The 21,879-nt window shown below is 33.4% G+C and overlaps 1 protein-coding gene across 3 annotated transcripts in view; it reads right to left on the bottom strand.

Annotated features, from left to right (window-relative positions):
- CDH7 (cadherin 7) overlaps positions 1-21,879 on the bottom strand; it is a 135,807-nt gene that overhangs the window by 50,867 nt on the left and 63,061 nt on the right. For all 3 annotated transcript variants that reach the window (XM_021930206.2, XM_021930207.2, XM_021930208.2), the window contains exons 5-6: positions 17,478-17,645; positions 14,885-15,072 (exon numbers count right to left, since the gene is read on the bottom strand). In XM_021930206.2, the coding sequence (XP_021785898.2) occupies positions 14,885-15,072; positions 17,478-17,645 (356 nt within the window). The remainder of the gene's footprint in view (positions 1-14,884; positions 15,073-17,477; positions 17,646-21,879) is intronic.

The raw sequence follows: 21,879 nt of genomic DNA, 5'->3' as shown, positions 1-21,879 counted from the left end.
ATATTTGTGTCCGCCCCCCAAATACCACCAAAATTATACCACCATACGTTCAAATCCCAAGGTGATGCTATTAGGAGGTGGGACCTGTGGGATTTAATTAGGTTTTGAGTGTGGATCCTTCATGAATGGTATTAGTGCCCTTATAAATGGGACCTCAGAGAGTTCCCTCACCCTTTCTGCTATGAGAGGACACAGGATATGGCTGTGTATGAACCAGAAAGAGGGCCCTCATCAGACACCAAATCTTGACTTTGGACTTCTCAGCCTCCATAACTGTGAGAAATAAATATTTGCTGTTTAAACATCCAGCGTATATTTCTGTTATAGTAGCCCAAACAGACTAAGACAATATTATTACACATGAAAAGTAAAGAGCAAAGAGTTCTAGTGAAAGTCCAAAAAGCCCACGTTTAAAGAGCACAGATACTACATGAACTCACGGTCATGTGTATCCATCACACTGTATAATGCTATCCTGCATAAGCCCTTGTTGACCTCACCAACTTCATGAGGTTTTTGTAAATTATTGAGAAATAAATAGCACCTAGAACAGTGACTGACACAAAATAATCACTGTATAAATATGTGCTGTATTACTATTATGCTGTTATTAGAAGCATTATTTCCTGCTAGATAATAAGCAAATGGAAAGTAAAGAGTATATGTTTCTCATCTTTGTTCCGCTCTGGCACCTAGGTTGTCTTTGGCAAATTCTATTGTTGGATTAAAAAATATGACTATCACAAATAGTGGAGTCTCAAAGTTTCCCCTGCCACTTGTAGTCTTTTCAATATTAAAACAAGTTAATTACTGAATTCATTTAATAAAATCATTGCACTTTATTTTTCTTCATTAATATAGCTTTGCTTCTAGTTTATAGCCAAATATATACTCATTAGGTTCAATGACCTTCTTACAGATCTTGCGCGTTTAGCCAATGATGTTGTTAATGTTTCAGGAATTGATCCAAGTTAAATCCTTCTAAAATTCTCCATTCTGTTCTCTTTAATGGTAGCATGACACTATCACAGCTGGATAGTGTATGTGTATATGTGTGTGTCTATATACTAATGTCTTATGTTTAATGTTGATTTTGTTCAATAGTTCTATGATGGATTGCCATCATTAAGAGTATTTCTTTCTCTGGAGATTCTAGCTGTTTTTTCAGATGAAAGTATATTTTGTAGCTTTCAATATCCGTAGCTTTTCCTTACTTCTTGAACAAATAAATATGAATATTTTTTCCTAAATGGGCTTAAATGAGATCATACCTATGGAAAAATAACCCTCATTTATAACTTTTCCCTTACAATAATTTTATGTTAGGTCAGGCACAGTGGCTCACATCTTTAATTCCAACGCTTTGGGAGGCCATGGTGGGCAGATCATGAGGTCAGGAGTTCGAGGTCAGCCTGGTCAACATGGTGAAATACTGTCTCTACTAAAAATACAAAAGTGAGCTGGGCACAGTGGCACGTGCCTGTAATCCCAGCTACTCGGGAGGCTGAGGCAGGAGAATTGCTTGAACCCAGCAGGTAGAGGTTGCAGTGAGCTGAGAGCATGCCACTGCACTCCAGCCTGGGCGACAGAGCAAGATGCCATCTCAAAAAAAAAAAAAGAAGAAGAAAAATTCTCTAAATAAATATACTATCCAGAATCTTAAACCTGATCTACAACCTTGGATGAGGTATAAGAGCAGGAATAATTCTGTACATTTAAATATAATGATTCCCCAAGAATTTTCCAAAGTAAAATACATCCTCTTTATTATGAACAACTGCATTCTGTGGTTTCTATTTTCATATTTCCCTGGGTTATGACCAAGAAGGCCTTATGCTTCTTCTAGCTTGAGTAAATTTAGACAGGTTTCTTTCTAATTTTAGGTCCCGATCTCTCTTTCGAAAATTTGTCATTGTAAATCTTTTCTCTGCCCTTTTAATATGCAAATCTTTTAAAAATCCTCTTTACACTTTTGTTAACAAGGAATGTCTTCCTCAAGGACCCCAAAGCCATTTCTATGAAATTTTATCATTAAGGAAGACAGAACCAATACATCCCAGTTTCTGTAAAAGGATAAGAGCCTAACTTCAGCAGAAGCCTTGTTCCAAATTGCAAAACTATCCCCTGTCATGACGATACAAGAACATTTACTTTCCTATTGGTTAAAGCCAATTATCAAATACAATTGGCCTATGATCCTCACCCTCCATCCTGGTTCATAAAAACTCTGCAGCCCTTTGCTTTAGCCAAATTGAGTTTGGACTGAGTCAGGTTTCTCTCTCCTATTGCAACAGCCTTGAATGAAATCTTCCTTACCTGTTTAACTGTCCTGTGCAATTTTTGCTTTCACAGAAAGTGTTTTTGGTAGGTAGATGAGGGCTCTATTTTGAAATTTTTGGGACTCATGAATTTTAGCAAGAACTTATATTTTCTAGAGAAGAAGGTGAGAGAAAGATAATATATAAACAACAAATACTATATTCTATCTAGGTGCACGCTGTTGTTGCATTCATAGAGGTCTATGGGTTATGGGGGACACGAGCTCTGGAGGCCTTGCCAGCTCTGTGTATTCTCTGCAGCGGAACTGACACTTTCTTATCATTCTAACGGTACTAGACTTGAGATTCCTATAACAGGATCCTAACTTTATTAATCTTACAAATCTACAATAGATATGATTATTTTTGAATAAAATAGAGATGTACTGATTTACAGAGAAAAAAAAAAATCTAAGGCCAAACAAATTACCTGAAAAACAGTAAAATAAGTGTAAGCAAATTCAGAATAAGCAAAAGAGATTACTGGTTGTCTCCATGTCTATTTTATACTTTTATGACAGTCATTATCATTATTATTTTAATTATACTTGAACACAGATATTAGGACAGTACATGAACAAACACTTGCAGTTTGCAAATATATTATTACCAGTAGATAGAAAGTATCTGTGCTCCAAAGGTAGGTTGAAACAAATAGAATAAATAATGCAGAAATGATTGGAGACTAAAACCATAAATTATACAAGACATGATCAGGAATACAATAATGATATAAATATCAGGAGATATTATTTTCATCATCTAGTAACACAAGTTAACATTGAGGAATGTTATCATCAAAGTAACCACAGCCATCACGTATTATTTTAAACTGAGCACAGAATTTCTGGCTCTGCCTATCCAGATTCTTATTCATACTTAGTTAACGAGTGTTTTCCTTTCTCTCTTCTGTTCTCCTGTCTGGATCAGCTTTCGCCCCCACAGAAATGTTCCAGTTTGATTTCTGCATTAATTAATTTCATACTGCTACAGTAACAAATTACCAACGTCTTACTGGCTTAAAAACAAATTTATTGCTTTATAGTTTGGGAGGTCAGAAATCTAAAATCAAGTTGTTGGCAGAGCTTCATTCTTTCTGGAGGCTTCGGGGGAGAATTGTTCCAGTGTCCAAAATCTGCAGTATTCTTGGCTCATACCCCCCTCCTCCATCTCAAAGTGCATCACTCCAAGCTTGGGTTCCGTTACTGTATCTCTTTTTTATAACACTGACTCATCCTTCTTTCTTCTTTAAGGAGCCTTGACTGCACCCAATTATGTGATCCAGGATAATGTTCCCATTAAGCTCCATAACTTAATCACGTTTCCAAAATTCACTTTACCACATAAGGTAAAACATTCACATATTCCGTGAATATCTTTTTGAGGAGGAGGCATTATTGTGTCTACCACAGCCTCCTACTGTGAACTTAGGTAGTCTGTTTTGATTTTATAAGCATAAAGCAGAAAACAAGCCTTGGAAAGGACGGCATTTCTGCCCAGCATCTAAAACCTGGTTTACCTTACAGCTCAGGCCAATTCCCATACTATGCTGAGGTCAACATTTTCCAGTGTGCACTATAGCTATACCCAATGACTTCTAGAGGGTTTCATACATTGTCTGGAAAGCAGAATCCACATTATGACCTGAAGACACCTTAGCATATGCTTTCCTGGAACCCTTCATCAAACAGTGGCAAATCTTAACTGATCTTGATCAATAAAATGACTTTGTGAGATAGGCTAACAGAGGAGAAATGATGATGAGGGAAGTAGGCAGATCTGAGATTCAGTATTTTCTTTGCCATTTCATGAAGTGTAACCTGAAGGTTAGTTAGTCTCTCTAGAGCAGTGCTGGATCTCAACATATTTTTTTGACTTTCCCTGTGTCCACAATACCGTATTGCTTCTTTCTTCTCAGGGATGTTTTTCCCTTCACTACCTGAATCTAGGTTGTCCTGTGTCTTGCTTGGGTTGATATAATGTGGCAGAAATTATGATGTGCCAATTTTGTCTAACAGCCTCAAAAGACCATACAACCTCTGTTCTTACCATTCTTGACATAAGCCCAGGTTACCCAAGGGATGACAGGAGGCAGAGGTCCAGGCCCCTTGTTTTCCGGGCAGACAGACAGCCACCTTCATGGAGGCAGAGCCACCATGCTGAACAATAGCTGACGCATGTGTGAACCCACTTAAGACCAGCATAAAAACATTCTACTGAGCCCAGGACAAATTAATGACCCACAAAATCATGAGCTAAGGAAATTAAAGCACCAGGTTTGGGGATGATTTATTAAGCAATAAGGTGGTTGATACAACCACAGATAGAAAGAGAATGAGAGTTGGTGACCAGTTTTTGTCAGGTGATGGTAGCATATCCTGATAAAATGAACCAAAATAAACTTGAAATGGCCAAATTAAACAGTGGAGGAGAAGTCAGATCTTGACATGGGAATTTCTTTGAACTCAGCAAGAACTCCAGTTCCTTGACTATTCGAATCTTTGCCTTATCCGTTATGTCCCATCATTACTATGTATCATAGATGTCAGGATCCATCAATTCTCTCTTCTATTGATAATATATGCAATTTCTTCTATTCATCTAAATATAAAAATTTGTTTATTAGCCTTTTTAATAAGTTATTTTTAACTCCTCTTAAAATACCTTAATTCTGGAAGAATAAAACAGTTTGCCTTCTCTGAGTCTTTCTTTGCCACGATAACTTACATTTTTCAGTTTCACCAAGAATTGTCTAAAGCCTTCTTTTCATCATTTAATGTATGCCCTCCATGGATGTTATCAATGGTCTCTTTAATTTCTATTACCATGCATGTGCATATAACTTCTAGACCTAACAATGTACTATAGACCTTTTCCTTGAACTACAGACCTATGTTCATGACTTCTTAAACATATTTACCTTGCTATTACAGTGCATCAAACATCACTTGCTCCAAGCCATCCTATACATCTCCATCCCATTCTCAAAGAACAACACAAGTATTCAGCTATTTACACAAACTAGAAACACTGGCTTTGTCTTTAAATTCTCCTTTTAACCTTCCTCATACAATTATTAAATTCTCTCCTATCTACTTCCTATATATCTCTTTCTTGGAATCCTACCCATTGAAATTGACCCAGGAATCAACACACCATGGGAGGGCTGGGGGGAAAGGAAGGACAATTTTACATGATCTGTGACTTGTACTCAGCAAAATAAATTCCATAATGGACTCACTGGAAAACATCTTTGATATACACATATTCTGAGAATACTGCTATAATAACTATCAAAATTTAAAAAAAAATCAAACAAAAGCTGAAATACTCTTAAGTGAACAAAATCAACAAAAGTTGAAATAATCCTAAGTGAAAAAAGTCAGTGCCTTTTGATCAGGTCAAATGTGTCAACATGTAAATTAGTATAATTTTCTTCAAAGAATGTTGATTTCTTATTTTCTTTTTTTTATAAAACTCTATGTTCATCTCTACTCTTGACTACTCAAGCACAGGTAAATTTATACCTTAATTAGCAGAAATAAGTCTATATACACAAACACACACACATAATGATTAAAACAGTATATACTTATATACATAGTAACAATGATTGAATTAAGTGGAAAATATAATCTGAAGTCCAGAAGCTCACCAAATTTTCTTGGCCTTGAAAACTAAAATAATCCAAAATTTATGCCTTATAATGGTCTAATGAGAGCAATGTCTTTGCTCAATTTTAAGAAATATGCATCCTGAGCAGCAGGATTAATTGAACAAAATGTTTGAAAGAAAATAAAAATGAGAGGAAGAAAAATAAATTGGAATTAACCTTGGTTTGATTTTCTCTCACCACATATCAGCAACATTTATGAAATACTAAATGAAATACATATTTGATTGTGGAAATTAGCCCTCAATATTGCAAGTAATAGGCAAAAGAAACATTTCAATACAAGATAGTAAACCCCAGATCGTCCACATCTGTGCAGCTTGAGTTGAAGGTTGGAAGGACACTGTGCTATCTAACTTAGCGCAGTGAATGGCAGGCAGACGGCATTAACAGCGCCTCCACATCTTGCTCTATTATTTTGACTTCATTCAGCCTTTCATAGGGTATGGATATGAGAATATTTTGAATCTAGCACAGCAAAATTAGCCTTTAAAAGCCTAAATGTCTTAATAGTGTGACAATGTGGACCACCAAAGAAACCACATGTCAGATACTGGATGCTAGTGTCTTTCATAGGAAATTAATTTTGAAAATGCTCATTTTTTATTCTATAGTAACTCCATAGTAATGTGTTTTATAGAAAAAAATCCATATTTAATCACAACTGAGGACTTATATTGAAAACTGAGGTCCATTGGAGGAGAGCCTCCTATTATATTAAAGAAAAAAATTGAAAAAAACTGAAGTACCTAATTTTAAGTTATGATAGCAAATGTAAAAAGAAATAATTCTAGGTAAAACAAAAACTATTGTATTCACTCAAATGTGATAATCTCTATGTTTACACTATGTAAATTTTCAAGTCCTATTTAACTGGTTATAAAGGGTATCACAGAAGCATTCATAAATGGTCAAGAAATAGTATTTGCATTGCTTTAACTGTTTAAGATGAAAATTTCATCATCATTTTTACCTTTAAACTATATAATTAGGTTTATTCTTATAGGAATGATTAAATCATAAAAAACTCTATGTCATTATTTACAGCAATCTTTAGCCTTCCAAATTCTGCACATTTTGTCATATTAATAAATATTTTCTGCATAAGATATTGACACAATAATAGAATAACCACCAGCATTTTTTCATGTTTCTCTATTTATTCTTTTTCAAATATTTATTTTAAAAATGATTGCTTTTGTGTTTTTCTCTTCCTGCTTCTAAAATTATTCTATGCCAAGTATAGCACATTCAGATGCTGCAACATACAATGACAATTTTCACAAACTGGAATAAATCTCATTGTACATATAATAGTACATTATTTATGAAAAGGGTATGGACCAAAGCTTTATTATAGTATAGAATAGAGAGAAAATAGATTCAGATGATTATCAAGCATGGTTTGCAGGTAGAAAGTAATTTAATTACAATAGAAGTTACTCTATCCAGATGGACATTGAAACTTGATTGTCCAAATGTGAAGTAATATTGAGACATTCAGAACCACCAGAACAAGCACATTTATGACTTATAACAAAAATCTTGTCAACATCTGAGCAACGTCTGATTGTAAATGTTTTCTTATGTGGAGAAGGGACTGGGAGACCAACCAAAAAACTGTTCGTTTTGGTGGACTGCTATCTCAGTAAAATTTTAAAAATATTCTGCAGTGATAAAAGGAGGCCAAATTTATCTCTTTTTTTTTTTTTTCCAGAATTTCTGAGTTTTAGTCTTCCAACTCGGATTCAAAAATCCATTCTAAATTTCACATACAATGCCACTACTTTCTGGGACAGAAAGAATACTGAACTTAGGGGACTCATATATTGTTTTGCAGATCTCTCCTGCTGTGAAAGGTCCCTGGGAAAGTTTTATCTAGGGTATACTGTAGGCTCCATGTTTATTTAAATCTTGGTAAATAGAATTGAAAATCAAAATCCTGTCTTGTTAGGGCCACAAACAGTAAACTGTTAGTTCAGACTGAGGAATCTTAAGAACAAGACTTCCTTGATTCTGAGAAAACAACTCCAAATAAACTCCAGTTACAAAATGGTAAGCAAATATTTTCTTCTGAAATTGAGTATAGAGATACCGTTGGCCTCACGATGGAAAGACACCTGGAAATGGGGGTAAAGCCTGCCTTTGTTGAGCCAGCACATCACATTCTTTTAAGATGGAAGGTTTTAGGGATGTGAATGAGAGTGATGGATATTCCTTACATAGGTCCTCACAGGTTGCTCTTCCATGGTTAGAGTAAGCCCAGAAACTCACACAAATGTTCTCATGAAGTATATACAGTGAGTGTATTCATTTTTAACTTGTTTTGTAGCTCTCATTATTGAAAGTTCTCATTAATTTAACAAAATTGTGATAAATTATTTTAGAATTTCTAAGTATATAATATCATTCTATAATAATTATTTCACTGCTTGCTTTCAATTGCTGATATTATTCTGTTTCCCTTAGTATTAGGTAGATTCTTTTAAGACTAGTTGGAATAATAAAAATATATAGTTTTGAGTTTAAACAGCAATTTTTTAAAAAGATGTATTTAAAAATGAAGAAGTTACATCAGGTATAAAATAACAAATAAATTTTTTAAAAAAAGTTAAAAAAAAAATGAAGAGGTTAGAGGCAGGTTATGAACTAGGTGTGGGGGACATAAAAATAACTTAAGAAGTGAAGCAATGATCACTAAGCTTAGGATAATGTCAAAGGGAAAATAAACAGCCAAGAGCTATCATGACAGGAAGAGGCAAGGAAAGAAATTTAAAATAACTTCAAGGCTAAGAAAGAATAAGAAAAGACAGAAAGAAGAAGGAAAGAAGGAAAGAAAGAAAGAAAAGGAGAAAGAAAAAAAAAGAAAGAAAGGAAGAGAAAGAAAAGGAGAAAGAAAGAAGAAAGAAAGAAAAGAAAGAAAGAAAAGACAAGAAAGAAAGAAAAGACAAAGAAAGAAAGAAGAGTGAGAAAGAAAAAAAAAGAAAGAAAGAGAGGAAATGTATTTATAACCAGAAAGTAATAACTTTTTAAATAAATATTGATATTCATTATAATACAGTCCTTTGAAAAGAAGCGAAAGGCTTGAAATGAATTAAAGTTATCACAGACACTTCCATGAATAAGTGTTTAAGGGAAATAAACAAATATTTTAATTTTCTACTCATATTTTATTGAGCTGCACCTAAAATACCTTACAATATGTATCATGTGTAATCCATTCTATTTGCAAAGCATTGTACCTATATGTTCCTATTTATCTACAGCAGTTTTGTGAAGGAGCATTAAGAGCCCTCTCATTTATATTACCTCATCTGTTGCCCACATTCCCTTCCTCATTATTCTCCAGTGAAATTGCCCCAGTTCTTCTTTCTGTATTTAGCAGGTTATCTCATAAGTGAAGTCTCTGCACAGGTGGTTACCTCTGTGCCGCTTTCCCTTGTCTACCTGAGAAAAACAGTGTTATGCATCCACTATTCAACTTCTTCCTCAGGGCATGTTCAAATCCTTGAAAGCCCTGATAGAACTGACCAGTTGGCTGACAGATGGGGCCTGAGTTCTCCTGGACACTTCTAAAAAGCCTTGGATATTTATTCAATCCTTGTGACCACAGCTAAGTCTATGAAAAAGATCACAATATTTATGGAACTGGGACATCTACATTCCATGATTAGACCAGTTCCCATGACTGAAGGGACACACACACACACACACACACACACACACACACACACTCCCTTCCTAGAAAAAAAAAAAAAACACATCTTGCTGGTCCAAGCGCTATGCTTCTTCTGTTTACTGTTTAAAGAAATAACAGGAGCGGTTTTTTAGACTCAAAAGATGAGTATGGTAGGGGGCATGAAAGCAGAGCACAGGGGAGTCAGCAGGCAGGGGGAGGTTTGAAGAACTGGAAAAAACTTTACGTTGCTTTCCAGGAATTACAAGTAGTTTAGTGACTGCTCTAGATTGTTGAGTGAAACTGAGGAATAGTGATATGTATCTGGCAACCATGAGTCTGAAGCACCACAATTTTTTTTTTTAATTTTACCTATTTCAAATAGCAAAGTTTCAAATATCTCGTTTTAATACCCATGTATCCTATTCTGATGAGTTAATGATCATAAAAATTTTACAGACCATACTGCTTAGGTTCATGCCTTCTGTTGCTATATACATTATTTAACTTTTAGAATCTAATGGTTCTGCCTCAGAATGGTAAATATATTATCCACATTAAGATAAAACTTAAAAATCAGATCTATTGGCCGGGCGCGGTGGCTCAAGCCTGTAATCCCAGCACTTTGGGAGGCCGAGACGGGCGGATCACGAGGTCAGGAGTTCGAGACCATCCTGGCTAACACGGTGAAACCCCGTCTCTACTAAAAAATACGAAAAACTAGCCGGGCGAGGTGGCGGGCGCCTGTAGTCCCGGCTACTCGGGAGGCTGAGGCAGGAGAATGGCGTAAAAACCCGGGAGGCGGAGCTTGCAGTGAGCTGAGATCCGGCCACTGCACTCCAGCCTGGGCGACACAGCGAGACTCCGTCTCAAAAAAAAAAAAAAAAAAAAAAAAAATCAGATCTATTTTCCTCACTAGAAAACTGAAAGCAAGTTTAAGAGATCCCACTTCTAAGCATCTAATAGTTCTTTGCAGTTCATAGAAAGCATATGAACAATGTTTGAGGATAACAGGACAAATCCTGGATTATTCTGGAACCAATTACAGGGTAAGAGGCATAGAAGCTACACATAAACTTTGAATTATATATTTCAATACATTAATAAAATAATTGCTGAGAATAAGAAAATTATGCATTAATGGTAAATTTTCATCTAAAAACCAGATGAATATACAATTGACCCCTGAAAAACATACGGGTTAGGAGAACCACCCCCGACACAGCCAAAAATCTGTGTATAACTTTGGATCGCTCAAAACTTAACTACTAACATCCTACTGTTGGCCAGAAACCTTACTGATAACACAATTAGCCTATTAACACATGAATAGACTAATATCGTCATATATTTTAGGCATTCAATACATAACTACTTTTTCTTAAAATTTTCAAGATGTCTAGGCTACGTAAGTCATCTGTGAGTATTTTCAAATTGTCACAAATTAAAGATGGCAATATAGTTATTGAAAAAATATCCATATATCAGTGGACCCACTTAGTTAAAGCCCATGTTTTTTAAGGATCAACTGTATAACACTATAAGCTTAAACTGCAGTAAAACTCAAATGTATCATTTCCACTATTTTTAGTCAACTCCTACAGAAGTTATTTTTTTTTTTTTTTTTTTTTTTTTTTTTTTTTTTTTGAGACGGAGTCTCGCTGTGTCTCCCAGGCTGGAGTGCGGTGGCGCGATCTCGGCGGCTCACTGCAAGCTCCGCCTCCCGGGTTCACGCCATTCTCCCACCTCAGCCTCCGAGTAGCTGGGACTACAGGCGCCCGCCACCACGCCCGGCTAATTTTTTGTATTTTTAGTAGAGACGGGGTTTCACCGTGTTAGCCAGGATGGTCTCGATCTCCTGACCTCGTGATCCGCCCGTCTCGGCCTCCCTTATGTTTGTTTATTCTAATGCAGATGAGAAAGTAGGATTGTTTGGACACTGGAACATATTAACAGACAATAAAAAATTGTAAAATTTTTGAAAATTAGTTTGGAGGTGGAGGGAGCTTTGGAAATAAAACTTAAGCTCCTATATACGAGTTAATTTTCCACTATCTAGTATCTACTCAGAACTACATGGAGAAGAAGGAGTGTAGGAAGAAAGCAAAAAGTAACATTTGCTAAGCCTAAAGATTTTTAGCATGAAGAAAACTGAGATTTTGTTTTCATTTATCTCCATGTTGATATTATCTGCTCTGTATAAAAGCACCATAGGTATTTTTAAAAATATTTTTACCTATTTCAAACAGCAAAATTTCAGGTATCTCGTCTTAACACTCATGCATCCTATCAGGATGAATTAATGAACATAAAAATTGCAGACCATACTGCTTAGGTTCATGCCATCTGTTGCTACACATTATTTTACTTTTAGAATCTAATGGTTCTGCCTCAAATGGTATATATATTCTCCACATTAAGATAAAACTTAAAAATCAGATCTACTTTGCACGTTAGAAAGCTGAAAGCAAGTTAGTGCCATCCCCTTAAGAGTAATAAACTATGACTAACTTCTTAGTCTAAATTATTGTTCATATAAACAGTGTATTTAGGCTCAAAATAATATAGAAAATCATGATAGCATTCAACATCTGAACTGTCTACTGATGTGTATAAAATCCCTGGGTAACTAAATGTTATTTTTTTGACCTTTGATAGCTACTCGGTTTGGTTCTACACTTCATAGTAATTCAGGATGAACAAGAATTGTTTCATTACATATGAAGATTTACCTTGGCTACTTATGACACAGAAGTAATATGAAATTTTTCACCACTGTTGTTTCTTAAGGTTCTCCTGTACATTCTGTGTGCTTAATTATTCCTAATCTTTGATGTTATATAAGAAAACAAAGAATTAGACAAGTATTTATGTATTAGAAGCCATTTAAGAAAATAAAGTTTAATTTTAGTTGCTAACAATCACAAGTAAAAATAATGGAGTTTTGACCTCATATTCCGTGAAAAAATTGTTAAAATATTTAGCTAACTTCTCATATAATGGTTGATGAATAAATATTTAATAATAACCAATTATTGACTTTTATTAGATTCAAAGCATCACTCAGATTTTGGGCAGAAGTAACGAATCTCTAGTATCAAAACCAAAAATTCTATTAATCTAAATTTTTAAAAATTTGGAATGTTTTTAAATCATAATTTATTAAACAGAAGATTATATCTTTCTTAATACCTAAGAGAACTTCATACATGAAATTTGGGCCCACTGAATACCCTGTCTGTGACTTATTTCTACATTTATAAAATAATTACCATCTCTAATAATAGTCACAGTAGATTATACAGTGTTTTTAATGAGATTTAGTTCAGTTTGGCCTTTGAATAACTCTTTTATATATTTAACAACATTTCAATTATAACAATAACTATTGAATATTACATATTATTGAAAAAGCAGTAAAGGTAAGATCTAGAAATGATACTACTAACATTTTAACATTTTTCTTGTAATCTGTTATTCTGTATAAATATACTTTTTATAAAATGTGACTTTGTAAAAGTTTGGATACTGCCTTTTTAATAATTTTTCAATAAAAATTTTCATATTTATTTGCAAAAACAACATCATCACATTACTACAATGATGGATGCAAATTTCTTAATATGATATCAATTATTTACCATTTCTTCAATTGTTCAATATTTTATAATGTTTCCATATTTTCAGTGTCCTAATAGTAGCTTCATGAAATTGTTGAGAAAATAAAATAAAGCCTGTAAGTTACTCAAAAAGAAAAGCCTGACAGATATTAATTGCTAGCTGTAAGAATAATGATTGTGATGCTTTTCTATTGTTATAAGTGATAATCAAATTTATCCTTGCAATTTTTTCATGAGTTTTATGCTTTTAGATGACATAATTTTTAACCTAGGTTTTTTATGTCTCCTTTTCTAACAATTTTCTAAAATTTCCAGAAATGATATAAAATTGGAAAATAAGTTTTATATTTCCTTTACTAAATCAAATATTTTATATTGAATTTAGAATTTTCAAAGATTCGTGCTACCTTCATTATAATATATAAAATACAGGTAGTTGTTCAATAAAAAGTTTCAGTTTGCATTAAAAATTCTTGAATGTGAACAGATTGATTTCAGATGACTCTTTGAAATCTTTGAGCAGCATTATACCTTACTGAATTCCTTTTATTTTAGACAACAAAACAAAACATTTTACCAACAGTTGGCCTACTCTAGTTATTAAAACTTTTATACACAGATTGTAACCAGCTTAGCTAAAACAGCAGCTGTCCACTGGAAATAATTGCAGAAATGTATTTCTCATTGGTCTGAAATCAAACATATGTTTTCCTATAACAACTAAAATATAACTTTATTTATTGATATGTGCTAATTATTGAAAAGCATTAATTACAAAGTTATACACTGGATTTTCATACTGACAAAAAATTCATATCTTAGGGATCAATATATTGATATATTTTTAATGTTTCAAATAGTTGATAAACTAAGACTACATTTTGAAATAACAGCTTTTGAGTTATTATTTTTGATTAAATACTTGTAAAAAGTCATGTCTCTATATTGAAAAGAGAAGAGTCCATTTTCTCCTATAACTGTGTTGAGAACTAATTTAAATATATTATGGAAAATAATCTTTAGTTTAGGCTGTACTGACTTTCCGTCTCTTTCACACTCTCTAGAAATTACGATAGGTTTTACAACTTTTCATGCTCTTCTTGTATGAAATATTCAAGTCTCCCAATTACTATAAATTTTAAATGGCAATAATTGTTAATGTAGCAAGTCTTCAACATTTTGGTTTCTACTTGAAATTATATTATTTTCATTCATGGAGAAAATAATAGCATATGTTGTTTGCATACACGGCTTTTGGTTGATTTTAGGGTTTCATTAGTGGAACAGTCAGGGCAGAAACATATTCATCTCTCCAAATAGGTCTTTAAAACAGCACATTGCCAGTCTGCTTTATTTTTATAGTGCTATAGATAACGGCTGTGAGTTTCTTAAAGAATAGAATTGATGGGTGTTATTACAAATGTAACTCAAGGTTCCCTAAGAGTCTGACACCTAAAAATAAATGCATAGCTTATCTTACTAAAATTAAAATAGTAATGATCCCATATGGCCATTCGTTTTGTCTAGTGCATTCTCCCATCAAACAGACAGGACTTCTCAGTAATCTGTGGTAAGAGATAAATAAAGAAAACATTACCTTCTGTATAGTAATGATTCCTTCCTGTGTTTCTTTGTCAACAGAAATCTTAAAAATGCCCAATCCATCACCATCCACAATTCTGTACTCCATTTCAGCATTAGCTCCAATATCTGCATCGGCAGCTTTAATTCTGGCCACAACTGAGGCTACCGGTAATGACTCTGGGACGTTATATTGATAAGATCCTGTGAAATTCAAAACAAGAAATGAACACATTATACCAAGACAACTAATAAAAACTTAACTATTGGGTTATTTTGACCTCATCTTAGCGTAACTTCTTTTTATTTTTTGATAAAAAATATGCTAAGATAATGGAAAACAAAAGATGTTTCATATAGCCTTAAGAGATTTGATGGGGATGATTAGTTAATAATCATTGTGATAGCAGAAATAGATGGTGAGGAAAAGCAAGAGAAGAATCTCTAATTCCTGAATTTCTGGTGGTGAGAAATATCCTACACTGAAAAATAAAAATAAATTTAAAGTAATTATAATTGATATATAATTATTAAATGTAATTCAATATAATAATTACAATAATGTGTAAAACACTAGGAAATAAAAATAGAATAGATTGGGCTTCCAATGGGCAAATACAAGCCTAAATCGTTTTCATAACTTAATGTTGGAATTTTCTTAGCATCTTTTACCAAGAGAGTTTCAGAAAACTGGGTAAGAAAACTGGATAAGAAAGGATAAGAATGATTTGTGTGGGTCGTACGTAGAACTGATTTGGGCCACAGTGGTCCAGGAGCCTAGGCAATATTAGTCGAACTGAAAAAAAAAAGCCAGTAAAAGAGAAAAAAATAATTTTAAAAAATTTTTGTTTAAATTTTGTAATAACTCCTCATCGCCATCCCTCAAACTAAAGAAAAAGTTTGGGGGCAGATGAAGAAATACATGAACCACATCACTGAGAAATGAGGAAACACCTCAGCACACTATATTCCTTCACTATTTTTTCTCTAATCATTTACTTTTTCCTGCCTCCTCCATCTTTTTCCGTTTCCTTTGGTTGTTAAATTTTGTTGCATTTGTCCTGTCTTGGGAAGGGAGAAGAAAGGATTCTCTCTGAGAAGAACATAGAAAGGAAAATGTGTCTGTATGATGGAAATATGTATTAGACTGAGACTTGTTTGCAATTTTCTAGATTTTGTGAATAGTTACTGTTTGTTTTTAAAATGATTATAATATATGCTATTACTTTTGAGTGACCCCTTTTACACATCTCAAAGTGTCCTTTGTAAAATTCAAAAATGTCAAGGTTAAACTAGTGATTCAATGGTAGAGAAAAATCCCAGCAAAAATGAATAACAATGATATATCCTTGGCTTTTTTCACTTTAATAAGTTTGAGGGGAATCTATAATGGCCTAGAAAACCTATATCTTACTAAAATTCTACATAATTTTATCAATCTAGGCTTAAACAAAAAGAAAGCAGTTCATTTCATTATAAGCCCAAGATAACTGCATTATTTGCTTTTATAATTCTAAAAGTCCCTCCTTCTCCATGATTAGCCATCAAGATCACAATTAAGAATAGGCTTACTTAAAGAAAATAATGCTAAACTTGGGGTCATCTTTTTATATTACCAGGAGATATCATTTCTTGTATAATATAAATATTAAAACTATATAAGACAAAGATGAAAATTTTAAAGAGGCAGTCATTGAAGGAAAAAACAGTGACACTCGTATTTGGTCAGAAAGCTTCCTTTTTTGATACAATTCACTTCTAAATTCTGTTGGTAGGGAGTTTAGTTCCCATTTGTACTGGAAAAGCATTTTAGAGACATTGTACAGACATTGTAGTCTGTATAATCTCTTTATTTTCTTGAGCATTCTAAAGAAATAACACACTTAGGGAAAAAAGGGAACTAAAAAGAGAGTGAGGTGAAACGTTTTTTCAAACAGCACACCTCTGCCTAGAGAATTTTTTTTCTTTTTTCTTGGTTAAGTCAAAAGCCCCTTTGGTCAAATAAGTGGAATTGAGGGCATTTGGTTTTTTAGTTCTTTAGATTGGTTTTTAAAACACTGAATGTTTGCACAAGAAAGATGTGGGGGAACTACTAATGGAATGTTCAGTGTGCACAAACTGGCTTTAAAGAGTGTGAAATGAAAAAATGGAAATGTTTATTAGTCTTTTTTAATTTTCAAAAATAAATCAATATTTTAGTGCATAGAATGAATAAAATGTATTTGAATATTTTTAATGGGCAACAACTTTATAATTTACAAAATATAAAAAGTAATTCTTAGAAAAAACACTAATACATAAACACAATTAGTAATTGTCTAGTATTGAAAATGTGAATGAAAGAAAAATCTTACTACATTTAAGACATGGTAGTCAAAATTTGCATTACTTAGAAGTAATGCAAATATATGATGGCTTCTATTTCTTCTCAATACCCTTATAATCCATATTGCTGAATCAAAATTATGTCTCTAATGAAATGTAAATTTGGAAGAATGAAGTAAGATAATTATTTGCTTTAGAAATATTTGAAAAAAGTCATTTTAAAGACGTATTTTATACTGTCAGGAAAAGTTATTACACTTGTATCACTTAAGAAAACAACTTACTTCGAGGAAAGCGAGGTGGGTTATCGTTGACGTCCGTTAGGGTCACAGTGACTGATGTAGTTCCTGACAGTCCTCCATTTTGACCAACCATATCCTTTGCCTGAATAACAAGCAAATACTGGTCTTTAGCCTCTCTATCCATGTTTGGAAGGGCAGTCTTGATGACTCCTGTAAAATTTCAAATCCCAGTAAAACCCATCATGAATCACTGCATTTATACTAACAAAGAATACTGATACAAGTAGTAAGTCGCTCTTGAGTTGTTGCCTTTTGTTGTTTCGTTTGTTTACAAGTAGTTTTACTGTTTATTAAAGACCAAAGGAATATGATAGTTTTACACAATGTTACAAAACAGAGAAAACGTTATTAACGTGGTTTTCTCAATACTGAATAAAGAGGATTATCTTTAGGTTTCAGGGAAAAGTGGTTAAGAAAATAACAATTTATAAATAAATAAAATGGCCTTTTACCTAAAATAATGGACAATCACCTGTACAAGTACACAGCAATGAACTCGTCCTTTTCTTCCATCTCAACAACTTATAAAAATGCATAACCACTTATTATCAGTTTTCAAGTTAAATAATATTCTTACTATCCTTAGCAACAAAACTTTTGTTTAAATCTGAGCACACTAGCTCTCAAACACAAACATACACATACATCAGCAACAGATCTGTATTTTAAGCATTCAAATTACACTTATTTGAGAAGTCCAGGTTGCTTATTTATTTTTTGACATTACTCATTTATTCTCTTACACGAACTGTAGTTGGATGCTATTGTCACGGTAATCCAGGCTCACTTTACGTAACTCTTTCAATGAATCCTTATGTGTGTCTATATATTTTATAATTGATCTTTGAAATATTATAATAAAAATGAAAAAAAAATCATATACAAATTAGGTCCAGGTGAAGTATCTAATACATATTCTTCTTAGAGCCATAATGATTTTATAGATTTTTCATGTTTGCTCTTCAATACTTCTGTTAACTCTAATTTATAACAAAGCAAATATTGACTTCCCTAATACTGTCACCAAACATAAACAATCTTTGTGTGAGAGTTCTGGGACATATCTCCACCTTTTCTTTTCTGTTTTTTTGTTTGTTTGTTTGTTTGTTTGTTTTTTTTGCTGTTAATCATCTTTATTTCTGTAACCCTTTTTTTAAAAATTGAGCATTACTTATTTTGAACATGACTAACACATATTTCATTTATATGAAAAATATTAATAAAACGAGTTATTTTTAGAAAGGAAGTCCCACTTTTATGTTTTTTAAAAAAATTTGATTCATCTCTCATTTTTCCTTCTAATATCAATATGTGTGTTATCGTCTGTGCATATTTATTGTGATGGAGAGAAGTCTATAACCCCTCAACTAATCAGTAAGGGAAACACTGCAGCCTCATCCTCTCAAGGGTTTGCTTAGCGGAATTATTTTTGAAAAGAAATATAGCATCGTTAAGATCGAAGTCTGGTAGTCAACGTTTCTCACTTATTTTTCACACATCTAATTGTCTCTTTATAAGTGAGCCTATAAATAACACCTTTCCAAGGCAGAAATCATCACAAAGTTTGCAAATCAATGCAGGTAGGAAAGGTAATTTCCAAATGCCTCAACTATTGAACATATTTTTGACAAGAATAACATAATTGGGAAAAGTTGATTTGAAATAAGAACGCCCACTACTAATAGATTTCTACTTGTAAGGCATTTGCTCGCTTTTACTTTTAAGTAAAAACTGTCTAAATTTGGAAAAGCATTCTCATACATTGGATTTCATTTGTGTTTTGTCATGTATTATATAATTGTATATATAAATACACGCACAGACAGAAAATTGTTAATATCATATTACTGAACTAGTAAAGTCTAGTCTTGACCAACTGGATACCTCTAACTCTGTGAGATTTTCATGCTTAATAATAATCAATAATTTTAAGTCACATAGGCTTAGCAAAAAAAAAAAAAAAAAAAAAAGGAATTCTATCTGTGGGCTCTTTGGAAAAGACATTGGCTCATATTTTAGGCTTTGTGAATAATAATTTTTCTATAACTACATCATCTGATACCATAACTCAGAACTTTTCATTTATTTATAATCCATGTTCACAAAAAGCATTGTGCATGTGAAACATAAACTTATATTGCTATTGTTCAAAGTTGTTTTTAAGTATAGGAAAAAAATCTGATGATCCAATATCCTATCAGCCTCAGATGATTTTTTTAATGCATATTCAGCTACTATTGAATCTTTTTAAAAATTTGGTATATGTACCTCATGTAACAGATGATAGCCATTTCTGAAATCTTCCGCACTTTAGGGAAGGAATGGAACACAGGTTCTGCATACTCAGGCTTCAAATTACCCTCAGGAGTCTAGACAACTGCATGAACCCAAGGATTAATAAACAGGGGCTGGGGAGATTCACATTGTGAGGGCTCAACCCTTTAGGTTTGTTCTCACCAAAACTAAATAAACGTTTTTGGATATCACTTTGACTGGACTACCATTCCAAGGGGAATCTCAATATTGCAAAATCGGCTTCCTCAGGGATCTTATTAACTGAGGAAGTACCTTCTCACAGCAACCAGGATCTGGGTCATCTGCACTTCCAACTCCCAAAGCCCTTCATGCCTCCTTCTCTCTCCATTACAGCCTTTATTGTCTGTAGCTATTCCAAGAATTCTAAAACCATACAATTAGACTTTAAAGAAACTGGTTTCCTTATGGTTTTTATGTACTTAATAATATATATCAAGAGGTAAGTGATACCAAACAGTCAAGCCCCCAAATTGGGACTTAGCCCAGGAGGTTCTTGGCTTTGCCCAAGAAAGAATTCAAGGGTAATCCAGTGGGTTTTGGATAGCAACTTTTATTAAATGGTACTGCTGTTTGTGGAGCAGTGCTAACTCATAGTCACTGTGCCCAAACTCTGCAATCTATGGTCTCTTGGCAAAGTTATTTATACTTATGTAAACCCAATTTCAATTACATGCAAATTAAGGAGTGGGTCAATGCAAATTGAGGGGTAGATTATTTAGAAATTTCTAGGAAAAAGGGAAGTAACTTCCAGGTCATTGCAACAGAGACGGGTGGTAACTTTCAAGTTGTTGCCATAGTATTTATAAACTGTCATGGCACTGGTGGGAGTGTCTTATGCCAATGAGCAATGAGTGCAGCTAGGACTGCTTGTGTTGACATCTGCTGGTTCCTGCCAGTTTCTTCACTTTATCCTGTCTGAACCAGATCCTGTTTTGGTCAACAAGGTTGTGACCAGAAAATAAGTCCTGCTGGTCTCCTACCTCATAAGGACCATGAATGAACTAAAGCCATTTGGTATGGCCACCACCAAAATGGAGCCGCCAATGAAGGCAGCACCATTGAGATATGGACAGGAGAATGATGCAACAGCAAAAAAATAATTTCAAATACATGTAGTTTGGCTGTTTGCTTTGCTTTTGTTCTAACAGAACTAATTGGATATCATGTTAGCTCTCTTGGTAACTCCTTTAAAGATAATTATTTTTGTGTGATTATTCCCTAGTGAATGAGAATAATAGAAATAACTGGTAATGAACTGAATATGTATTTATGTAATCAGTTTCTGTCAATATGTATTCTTAGTATTTAAAATATCTCAGTGATGCTTGTGACTAATATTAACTTATTCTGTTTTACATTATATCAATGAGTGCTATGTTACATGATGTTTAGAAATATAGTACATATTCAGGAAAAAAAAAATCCAATACGATGTTTTGCTAATAAAGACACAATTGAATATTTTAATGCAATGTGATCAGCTGTTATGCTATCTCCCCCATGCACATTCTGACTGGATAACAATGATCACTTCTGTAAATTTATTCTGAGTCCTAACTGCCACCTTCTTTCCCTTGGACAGCTCCTGTTGGAGCAATTCACCAATTATAATAAACTCAACTCATTCTGTAACATATTGATAACTATTGAAATTAAAAAAGAAAAAACTCGAAACCTTGAGGCATACAAAGTTAACTAAAAGTAAATTAGAAATAAAATGGAGAATGGGATGTATAAACATCCTTAAGTACGTGCATCTTTGAGACTTGAATTGCATTGTGAAGATAAATGTACCACTTTATATTTTAAAAATATTATGAGTGCAATACATTGTGTAGTCTTGTGTTACATATTTGTAGAATTACAGAGACGAATACAGATTGGGGTCAAGCAACACTCTTTCTTGCAAATGTAGACACTGAGGCAAGAAGAAACAGATCCTGAACAAAGCAGTTTCAAGTTAAAAAAGATATTCATGATGCTTGAAAGTTAAATTTCAAAGGAACTTAGAAACTGAAATGAGCACAAATGTTTCAGGCTTGCTTTCTATTTTTAAAAATATCCTTTG

This window comes from Papio anubis, chromosome 19, assembly GCF_008728515.1.
Source record: "Papio anubis isolate 15944 chromosome 19, Panubis1.0, whole genome shotgun sequence".
In the NCBI taxonomy this organism is placed as follows: domain Eukaryota; kingdom Metazoa; phylum Chordata; class Mammalia; order Primates; family Cercopithecidae; genus Papio; species Papio anubis.
The sequence above is the reverse complement of the archived record's forward strand: the minus strand, read 5'-3'. Positions and strand labels throughout refer to the sequence as shown.